The sequence below is a fragment of the Podospora anserina genome, chromosome 1, assembly GCF_000226545.1.
Source record: "Podospora anserina S mat+ genomic DNA chromosome 1, supercontig 4".
In the NCBI taxonomy this organism is placed as follows: Eukaryota; Fungi; Ascomycota; class Sordariomycetes; order Sordariales; family Podosporaceae; genus Podospora; species Podospora anserina.
The window spans coordinates 1,905,038-1,915,458 of record NW_001914853.1 but is presented as its reverse complement, the minus strand read 5'-3'; the positions used below and the strand labels follow the sequence as shown (position 1 = coordinate 1,915,458).

Below are 10,421 nucleotides of genomic sequence, written 5' to 3'. Positions count from 1 at the left end.
GAGGGGGGGGAGGTGGGGGGGAGAGTAAACTGTTCAGTATACTACCTCCCAAGTCAATACTGGCGAATGATAGCTCGGGAGAAGGGGGGACGGTGAGGGGGGTGAGGGGGGACAGCTTGCTGATTTCTGCTGGAGGGGGTCTGGAAGGACAGCAGGGGGATAGGTATCAGAGCTTGGCGGGTTTGGTGGGGTTGGATTCGTTGGGGGGCATGGACAAGGACGAGGAAGGAGGGAGTGTTTTTGCCGAGACGCAGCAAGGAGGGCAGCAGTTTAATCGGAGCAGGGGGGTGAGACCTTTTAGTCCGCAGCCGCAGCATGTGAGGATGAATCCGGACAGGTTGTTGGGGACGAGTGTGGAGGTGGATCATGATGGGGGGCTGGTGGGGATGGAGAAGAAGGATGACGACGAGGGCAAGACGGAAACCGACGATGAAGAGGCGCATCCGTGGAGGAACGAGGGGTTGAGGAAGAGGAGGAGCTCGTCGAGTTTGGCGAGCGAGACGGGGAACTTGTTGTTGAGGGACAGGAGTTTGGTGAGTACGAGTTTGGGCGAACCCCAGGAGAGGGTTGGGGGCGGGGAGAGTAGTTGGAGTGTGGCCGACACAGAAAGGAATTCGCCTTGAGGTGCCAGTGTTGTGATCAAGGTGTGTGAATGCTGTGTGCGGATGAGCGAGAGAAAGAGAAAGAGAGATTGGATTGGCATGATATACCCCTTTTAGAACATGACGATATGTGTAGACGTTTTTTTTTTTTTTTTTTTTTTTTTTTTTGCATGGCGCTTATTTGATGTTGTTGATACGAATAGGGGGTTTGTTTACAAGTATCTATGAGGCTGTTTTTTTTGACTGCATACAATAGCATAGCGAATACACTGTTACCAGACTGGTTTTTTGACACATAATCTCTCCATTTCATTTTTGTACAATTGTCCCCTTCCCTCGCTAGGTGTAAACAGTTAAAACTACGAATAACCACTGCCTGCAACAACAAATCCTAAACGCCTGCCTATTTATGCAACTCCGCCGCAAAAAAGTGTCAACAGGGGCTCAGTCTATCAACTCATTAATCCATGCCAAAAAAAATCTCTGTCTCCTTCTTTGTCTCCTTTGTTCTCCCTCCTTAGTCATCTTGGTCTGCCGCCTTCCGGATATCACCCCCAAACAACCCAAACAAGAAATCCAACCACCACAAAAACTTCCAGTACAGACTCGCAGCCACCCAGTCAAACTCGCCAAGCTCGGTTCGTGGGACCTGAGTCCCGATCATGGCGCCGTTGAACCAGCTGATGAAGGGAACGTAGTGTGCTACCCGCTGGGCGACCGACGGGGCGGGCAGGAGAGCTTGTTCCATGGGAAGGAGCTTAACCTTCCTCACTTCGGGGATCAGCCGGCAGAAATCATCCGCATCTTTATCCTGTTGCCGGGGTTGCTCGGCGACGATATTGTCAAAGGCGAATGGGTTGGGCGGTGTGACGGTTCGAGAGAGAGGCTGTGTCTCAAAGTCGGTAGAGGCGGCTGTGCCGGTGTCTGCTGTGTGACTAGAGGTGTGGGAGAACCCAGAGTCGAAGCTGTCGGGGTTGAGCCAGGCTGGGTTGAAGCCTGCGGCGGCCGCGGTGCCAGCTCGGGGCTGTTGTTGTGACTGGCGTCTGCCGGAGTTGGTGCGCTGGATGCCGAAGCCGGCGGCTATGGATGGGTCGGGAACGGCTTCGTCGCGCGGAGGTGGGAGGCCGGTGTATGGCTCGGCAAAGACCTGGTGACCTAGGATAATCTGGGGAGAGGCATAGATGGCTGCTTCGGCGGCCTCGGCGGACTCGAAGGTGACCTTCACCCAGTGCAACCCACTGTCGGCTTTATTAACCTTGGCACGTTCTTCTGGGGTGAGGGCCTTCCGGCGGGCGAATGCTGGGTCCCGGAGTTCGGACTTGTATCGCCTGCTCTCCACCGGGGGGTCACGCGAATAGTCCTCGCATATTCTCCCTGCGAGCTGCTCGTAGTGGTTGATGGCGGCATATTGCTGTTGGGCGGAGCGGTACCCTCGCAGTATGACCTCGGTTGGCTCTTTGGCCTTGATGAATTTGGCTTCTGGGGGTACCTTCTCGTCGTTTTGGGAGAGATTCTGCTGAGAAGTCGATGGGTGAAGACTTGGACGCCGTTGGTTCTGCGCAGCTCTGTCGCTTTGTGATGGCGCGGGGGCCTGGCTGATGGGGGCTTGGTTCGCGATCCAGTTGCTAAAGATCTTATCGGCAGCGGCTATGGTTGGATCTTCCTTTCTCGCAGGCGTCGCGGTTTTCGACCTCGCCCGTCGCGTCGACTTTCCAAACGACCCTGTCTCGTTGACTGCCTTCCTCGCTCTCAGCGAGCCATCCTGCCTGTTTTCCTCCATGTCAGTCGCGGCGGAGGGGGGTGGCAGATGGTTGTGAAATACGGACTGTGGAAAGACCATGGCATATGGTCTCTTGATACCGTCGTCTCCTACGTACAGCTCGTCGTCTGGCACGTTGTGTAGGATTAATGGGGCCATGGTTTCAGGCGAACGCAGGGAGAGCAAGACAGCTGAGTAAGTTTTGCAGGGAGGGCAGGAGCCAATGGAATCAAAGGAAGAGAGCTGCTGTGAGAATCGAATATGCTGTGACCACAAAGCGAAATGGCCGGTTGAGCCTTTGTAGCCTGTTCTCCGAAGCTGCGAGAAAAGGCGACGCGATTTTTTCAGTGACTTGCAGGACCCCAATTCTTGATCTGGCCCCCAAAAGTCACCAAAGTTGTCTACCCAGCAACTACAGGATGGAGCCCCAGGGGAGCTTGGGCCACTGTTTGTGGTGTACATGGGGCATATCCGGTTAGAAGAATAGCAAAGAGCAGACCCGCTTGGAACAACAGCATTTGCAGGCCCCACTTGAACTTTTTCGGCCAGGTAAATATCTGCTGGAATATTGCTGTAGCCGATTTTCCCAAGCAACAATAACATTGGATATAGGACTAGCGCCCCGACAACGACAGCAACACCACGCACGGTCCACCAAAATGTCATCCGATCACTCCAACGACGAGGCGCCTGTAGGCCCCCAGCTGCGTTTCCCCAGGCTGCCCACTGGGGGCGCTAGCAGCGCCTGGGAGCCTGCTGAAAACGTCCCGGCCCGCCGCCAACCTCAGCGACCTGCGCGGCTGCAAACCATCTTTGAAGAGGAAGACCACGAGGAACAGTCACCAGAACAGTTCCTCCCCGAGCTCCCAAGAAATGGAGGAGCAACGACGACAGAGAGAGGGCCGGGCCCCAGAGCCCAAAGAAACCAAGGGGCAGGCGAGCGTGGCGCAGGAACCCAAGTACCTGCTCTACATTCGCTTGCCCATCAAGCGCGGCGACTTCGTCGATCCGCCGCTGGTACGTTGCACGCGCTCGCACTGTGCCCGCCTTGTGAACTCACTCACTGACGCCGGCATAGATGGACTGGAACGAAGAGAAGTCGAACGCGCTTTGGAGTATCATCTCCGATAACTCACGCTCGGGTGGAAATATCAACTGTAAGCCAGTTCATTCTTGTGTCTTTTGATCTGAAGCATGTTACTAACATCTAGGCAGGGAACGAGCTGTAAGAGCCGCATGTTGCCTTGTCGATGGACGACCTCAGTGTGTACTAACACTGTGTGCTTATAGAGCTTCACAATTCGAGGTGACCGTCGATTTCCTTATTCAGATGGCAAACTACCTCACAGATCGCCATGCAAGCCAAATCCGCGCTCAGATGCTCAAGGCAGCCACAGGTAGAGGTTCTGCTGCTCCTTCACCCATCCCCGGCGCCGAGCCTTCTTCCCACACCACCCATTATCCTCAGATATCGGAGCCCCTGAGACGCACTGGTTCGGCCAGTGGCAGAGCTCCTTCTTCTCTTTCTATGCGCAATGATCGCAAAGATACTCCGTCTGCTCCTCTCCCAAGACAGGACGCAGAGTATGCCACCACCGTCGGAGCCGGCCCTTCTGCAGCCAAGCCCACCACCATCCCTCTCCGCCCTGCCGTCTCGCGCAACTCATCCGCCGGCACTACTATCCCAACCCAGACCCAGCTCGGCATCAGACCAGCCCCTTCTGTCACCTCCACCCGATCTACAGGTCGTTACATGTCTTCTTTCTCGTATCAACAGCGCGAAGGAACAGATCAAGATGACACCTCCACCTTCGGCGCCGCCCAGCCTTCTGTCTCCGCCAGCCCAGCTGCCTCAGAAAGCGAAGAGGAATCGGACTCTGACGACTCCCCCGTCCAGAGCCGTATCATTCGACGTCCGCCCCGATTCTCCGTTTACGGCGACCACCGCGCTGGATTTGACGGCCTTGCCGAAGAAGACGAGGATGAACCCGAGCCTGCGTTCTTACCGCCCCCACATCAACAACAGATGGATTTGGGCGCTACACTGAGAGGTGCCCCTGTTGGTGTCACCGGCGGTGGCGAGTTCAGCCAAACATCCGACTCATCAGCTAGTTCAGCGGCTATCGTTCACCGTCCTGGAACTGCCCTGGCAGCCGGTGGGGGTAGATACCCTGTTGCCGGTCAAGATCACATTCATGGGACACTATCCCCGAGAAGCAGAACGGCCGAGCTGAGAGAGAAAGGAAAGGGGGTTTCCCGTGAGGGCAGCGACGGCACGGGCACTCCCAGCATGGGGAGCAGTTTTAGTGATCTTGATGGTGAGTTTTTACATGATGCCTACCTACCCTTTCTTTCAGCCGGTACCAATCGTGCGTGTGTGTGCAATAGACGCTTCAGTCACCCAGTCAGCCCTGGAAGAAGCCCTCGCGAGCCGAATGCAAGACGGCACCATCGGGAGCAGGATGAGCGTCATCGGGCATGCGATCAAGAGTCGGTATTTGCCCAAAAGCCCAAAGTCGCCCGAGGGGAAGCGTTGAGAGTGGGAGAGTTTGTATGATTCAGAAATGGTTTAACGGAGGTGGACTGGGGAAGCTGGGACGGTGGACAGGCGGTTTTTACGGGTTGAGATTTCGATTGCTCATGTAGATATACGCATGTATAGCGCCGGCGTTTGGGGTAGGGAGCGCGAGCACGCGCGGAAGGCGTTCGGGCGCGAATTGATATTTGCTTTTTGCAGCTGATCAATGATGTCTGGGTGGTGGTTGTGAGTGTTAGTCTGGTGTTCCCGGGGAAGTCGTGTGCTTCTTGTCCGAGATGTCTGTGAAACTGTCTTGTGGTCTTTGATGCTGGGAATGGATTAATGACCGCGAGCTGAGGCGGGCTATCTGTCGTACCCAAGACTGGCAATCGTGGACTGGGGGGAGGCGGCTCTGACTAGACGGCTGTGCAATTGTTGGGCTGAATGATGATTTGCAAGTGACCATGGGGCAGCAGCAAAGAAAGAGCGTCGATAACCGGAGGGTCCAAAGTCCGCGCGCCCTCCGGGCAGCGTTCAACAGAGTCCCCGATCGCGAATATTTGCGGTCTAGGTGCTTCGACACTGTGATTTAGGGAGGAGTTGGGCTGGGCCTCTCAGACCCAACTGCCGGTGGACAACCTCGGCGATGTTTTCGAAGGTCTTTGATATGACGAGAATGACGAAAGCGAGAAGATGGGTGAGAGGGGGGTTTCAGTCAGGCATCGTGACATATTCGCATATGTACCGTATAGTTTGGGCACCAAGTCACCCATCCGCAACAGCAACATTGTCGCCGGGTTCAAACTGCAGATAAGACGAGACTGTAGCATCTCCCCGGAAGGAGACGTTTCCGCGGAAAAAGAGTCTAGATTCCGAGGAAATACAGCTCTGGACAGGTCCAGGTAGCCCCGCGGAGAAGAGGCATCACATCCTGCGGGATGTTCAGTAAAGTCGAGGGAATGTATGGGTTAGGAATCTTGGGAACTTTTTGCGAGATGGGTTGGGTGAGTTGGCTCGGAAAGATACAACACTTCGACATGGACTTGACAAAGTAGGTTGATGGGATGTATGTGAGAGGAAGGCACGGAATGGGGAACTGCTTCTCCGCGGATGCCCCCTTTGGGGTTATCCTAGCGGTGGTGTTGAGGGTGGGAAAGTGTGGGACGGAATTCTTTCCGGCGTGATATCTCGACTTCGTGCATTGACTGCGATGGCACGCAAAGGACAGGACACAAACTTCCCCGGGTTGAACTGTGTGGTACGGAAGCAAGTATTCATGCTTGAGTGCGGTGGCAGGCCCCATTCTATATAATACAGCTTGGCCCGGAAACCGCTATGGCCTCCGACAACCCATCTCAATCACTTACACATTTTCGACAGCATCAGGTTGGATCCGGAGGTCAATATTTGTCCCCGGGGGCGAAGACGTCGAGGAGGCATCAACTGGCTTCCGGAGAGAGTTGCGGAAGCAACAGTCCATATACGCGGGCGGTGATGATACCTGAGGGAAGATCCGGACGCGATATATCTCATTCCCCGGAGGCACAGACGACAGGGACGCAACGTTTCATATACGCGGTCATAGCAGCGCATGGATGCTCCAGATGCTGCCCGCGATGTGTTTGGTGAAGATGAACAGCGCTCCGGATGTTCGACGACGACACCCGCGGTGGCCCGGAAGATCGACATGCATTCATACTCATTCCTACTGTCACCATCGCGCAGGCCAGGAAGCTTGTGGTGTTATCCGCGGTGACAAAGCCAGAGTCGATTCATTTGAAGGATCCTCAGTTAGAGGTATTTTTTTGGGGGGTCCTTTTGAATATAAAACGGCGGAGCAGTGACATCGGGATTCACGACAGCAGTCTGAAGACGGCGGTAAGGGGGTGCGACCCCCTTCTCGCGGCGAAGAGGTGCCGCTCCGGACCAGACCCAGAAGAAGCGTGGTCCGGAGGTGGTGAGGGTCACGCCCAAAATCATGATTGTATAGAAATGACGCTCTCGTTCCCTCAGAAAAAAAGATGTCGAATTTCTGCGCGCAAAAACATGAATTCTTGCGCAGTGCCCCACATCTTCATTTCACAGCGGTGACTTATGCACCCAGGGTGCAGGCTGCCAAGGGAGCAGTTGCGATGCGGTGATGCTATTGGTCTGTGTCTTTTTCGCACTCGCGTATTCTCTCCAATCGTAGAATTCATGGCAAGAGCCACAATTCTTGCGGACCTGTCTCTCCTAAATCTGCGCGCAAAATTTCAACTCTTGCGCGCAGAAAATCGAAACTTCCCAAACTCTGAATTTTTGCGCGCGCAAGAAATGCTGAAGCAATTTTTGCGCAAGTGTCTCGGCCAGAGAGCTGGGGCTGGGTGAGCACTGTGGGACGACATGTGTAGGCGACAGTCTCACGTTGGTGCATGTGAGAAGTTCATTGGGTGAGAATGATGGGAAATTGATGGGATTTTGATGGGATTTTGATGGGATGTTGATGCTGTCGTGTGCAAGTCATGGTATGCTCGCTTTGTCGTAAACGTACCTTCATTTTGCCGTCAGTCTGGTATCAAAAAAAACTGTCAGGATGGCCTCACAGTGCTATCATGTCGACCAGCCGCTTGCTGATTGGTCAGTACAACGTGATGGGTGCACAAGGATCTCAACCACAGAAACTCAACAACGAGTTGCATACCCTTTCCATCTGGCTTGGTTGATGACCGCCAACGAATCAAAATGCAGAACTGATCGTACGACATGAAATATGCCTCGTACATCCTACTGAGGCCATCGTCATTCATCGACTCGATCACAGTTTCCGGAGACTTATCTCCTACAAAGTTGAGTTTCCGGAGAAGTTTCTCCTTGGTTATATTGGGTTTATGTTCTTCAAGAGCACATCTCTCGGAGAGGATTCTCCGAGATATCATGGAGTCTGAGATCGTGAGGAACTGAGCATCGAACTTGATAGGCCTTTGAAGGGATTCTGCCGGGGAATATGCTCCTGAACCGTTCAAACCTGCCCTTTACAACCAGAGAGGCATCATGACAGCTGTCGTGTCGCCCTTTCGGAGGTGGCACTTGAGAGGACTGATTGTTGGGTTCCATCAAAGCTTTTGCCGTGCTTGCGAACAACTGAGATGGCGAAATGCATGGCAAAAATGGATTGAGGTGCATGTCTACGGTATCCAAGTGTTAGCCGATGGGTTATCATTGGACGGTCTCTAAGCTTATGAGACCTTTGCTGGATGCTCTTCTGCAATAGATCCTCACCGGTGTGGATCTGTGTGAGGACTGCCTCCACCATTTTGCTTCTTCATGCTGCATTCTCGTTGACCGGTCCGGTGCGGGGATTTTGCCTTGGCGAATTGTTTCTAGAGGCTGCATTGGGGATATCTGGGGACGTTGGGTTGTTTCAGTAGTCACCTTTCCATGGTTTCGGCTTACTTGATTGAGGTATCCCTCGGCGATCATGTTCGCCTGCTCTTGTCCCGAGACGAGATACTGCAGCGATACCAGGCAGCAAGAGGTGGAGATTGGAACAAGTGCCGGTTGATGGTCGATGATTCCCCATGCCGAGAATCCATCGAGTTGCGCAGCAGGATAATGGAAACAGTTGATAACCAGAAATAGCATTGACTGGTGCGGTCCTCGGGGCATCTCATGTCGATAACAGCGGGGCGAAGATGCAACTGGGTTGGGGTTGGCAGTGAAATCGGGTTAGTGACCCCCGGATTGTGGGTTGGGGGAGTTGTCAGCAGCCGAGACGCTAAGCTGGGATCACTCGGTGCGGCCCGCGAAGGATCACTTGGCTTGTCGCGAGCATTGATTGCACTTTTGGGGGATTCAAACGATGCCCACACACTCCATGTCCTGCTCTGTTCATTTTTCTTGATGATGTTTACGTACCTCAAGCTGCTCCTACCAAGCTCTTCGTTACTCAGTGACCTGACCACTCGACGTGTTTGCGGCTCGGCATCTCGCCCAACACCAAGGACCAACCTATCGACCTCGCCTACGTTCTTTGATCGACTCTTATCGTCATTTTGGGGGCCTCTGGACCGATGCTTCAGTTGTACGTATCCAACTCAGAAAACTTGGAAGCTTGGTGGAAATAGGCGCTAACAATTTCTGGCATGAAGCCTCTACAGTCTAGTATCTCGTGAACGCCGCAAAACAATCCCCTCAAAACAGCTCACCAAAATGCCCCATGATCTAACCTTCCTGCACACACTGCCCGCTATGGCGGGAATGGTACCCGAAGCTTGACGAAAAAATCTCCCCTTCGTTCCATCATCTCTCCAACAACAGCCACTGGGCAACCAACTTTTGCCCCTTCGAATATCGTCGGCCCATATCCAGCTTACTCAGGGGCGGGAATTCTGCAAGACCCCATTACGTCAAGGTCTTCTCAAAAGGAGCGAGATGCTCCAGACTTGGGGTCAGTACGGAGGGTGTGAAGAAGAGGAACCTGCAACACCGAGTAAGTGATTGCTCGAAGCCTTGGTTTAGCAGCTTTTGCTTACCTTCTTCTTGTTGCTTAGTTTGTCCGTTCGGATCTGGGTTCTTCCAGTGGATATAGTGTCGAAGAGGCAGTTTTGGTTCTTGGTTCGATTCCATGGCGGCCGGCGTTTTACCCTTGCTCGAGCTGGGCTCGCCAATCTCGTCTCTATTCTTGATCGATACCGTATCGCAAGAGCTCCCGGATGCTCTCTTGGTGTGTACCAGTTCTATGGCATCGCCCAGCGCGGGGCCCGCAGCCCGCTCCTTCGCCTTGTTTTCTATATCGAGATCCCGACGAGCTTGCAAGATTCGACAGTAAAAGACACCAACTAGAGCCAACAAGACCAGGGTGACTGTGATAACGATGACGGCGATCTCGGCGGCGGTGATGTTAACGATATTGCCGGTGCCTCCGAGTTTGTCCTGGATGGCATTCGAAGACTGGTTGAAATCTGCATGGTCACCCCCAGGTGACCCAATATAATCTGGCATTTTTGGTCCCTGAGCGCTTCGTCAGTTGCAAGGACTCGTCGACGGGACCGCTGAGTGGTCTAAACTATCCCCAACGTACCGGAATTGCGTATGGGTGGATGGCGAAAGGTTGCCACGCGTCGACACCGAGTGTTGGAGTCGTCCAAGGAGTCAAAATCTTTGTCCTGTCAGTTATGTTGTGGAGGAGGCAATCTTTGGACGGACCCCCTGATAAAGTATTGACTCGAGCCGATGAAGGAAGCCTACTCACTCTCCGCATCGCCGGATGACTACCGGTCCCGACGTGCCCCAGGGAAATCCGGGGAGACGCCAAGTTATGGAACTTGCCGACAATCGCAAACCGAGAGCAACTCCATGGCTACCTGCAAGAGCGGAGCGGTCAAGGTTTTCAAGTCACCAAGAGCACAGTGAACTGATTGGGAACTGGAGACAATGACGGGACGGCGCCAGTGCCTCGTACAAGCGGGTAGCTGCCACAACATAGTGAATCAGCCAAACTCAGCCGCTCGGTTCAGAGCGGTTAATGCTCTCGGCCAAGAGTTTGTGTGTCGGATCAAGGGTC

The 10,421-nt window shown here is 53.9% G+C and overlaps 4 protein-coding genes across 4 annotated transcripts; 2 read left to right on the top strand and 2 right to left on the bottom strand.

Moving 5' to 3' along the window:
- Positions 1 to 2: 2 nt before the first annotated feature.
- Positions 3 to 623, top strand: PODANS_1_19500 (uncharacterized protein; the record flags this gene model as incomplete). Its single annotated transcript, XM_001907380.1, has 1 exon — positions 3 to 623. A coding segment is annotated over one exon (621 nt), but the record flags the coding sequence as incomplete, so codon positions are not given.
- Positions 624 to 1,119: 496 nt separating this feature from the next.
- Positions 1,120 to 3,027, bottom strand: PODANS_1_19490 (uncharacterized protein; the record flags this gene model as incomplete). Its single annotated transcript, XM_001907379.1, has 1 exon — positions 1,120 to 3,027. The coding sequence occupies one exon, from the start codon at positions 3,025 to 3,027 to the stop codon at positions 1,120 to 1,122; it is 1,908 nt and encodes a 635-aa protein (XP_001907414.1).
- Positions 3,028 to 3,439: 412 nt separating this feature from the next.
- On the top strand, positions 3,440 to 4,918 carry PODANS_1_19480 (uncharacterized protein; the record flags this gene model as incomplete). The annotated part of the gene is made up of 2 exons (XM_001907378.1): positions 3,440 to 3,518; positions 3,573 to 4,918. The coding sequence occupies 2 exons, from the start codon at positions 3,440 to 3,442 to the stop codon at positions 4,916 to 4,918; spliced, it is 1,425 nt and encodes a 474-aa protein (XP_001907413.1).
- A 4,388-nt stretch (positions 4,919 to 9,306) lies between these two features.
- PODANS_1_19470 (uncharacterized protein) lies at positions 9,307 to 10,118 on the bottom strand (the record flags this gene model as incomplete). Its single annotated transcript, XM_001907377.1, has 4 exons — positions 9,307 to 9,335; positions 9,391 to 9,868; positions 9,939 to 10,016; positions 10,110 to 10,118. The coding sequence occupies 4 exons, from the start codon at positions 10,116 to 10,118 to the stop codon at positions 9,307 to 9,309; spliced, it is 594 nt and encodes a 197-aa protein (XP_001907412.1).
- Between the last annotated feature and the right edge of the window lie 303 nt (positions 10,119 to 10,421).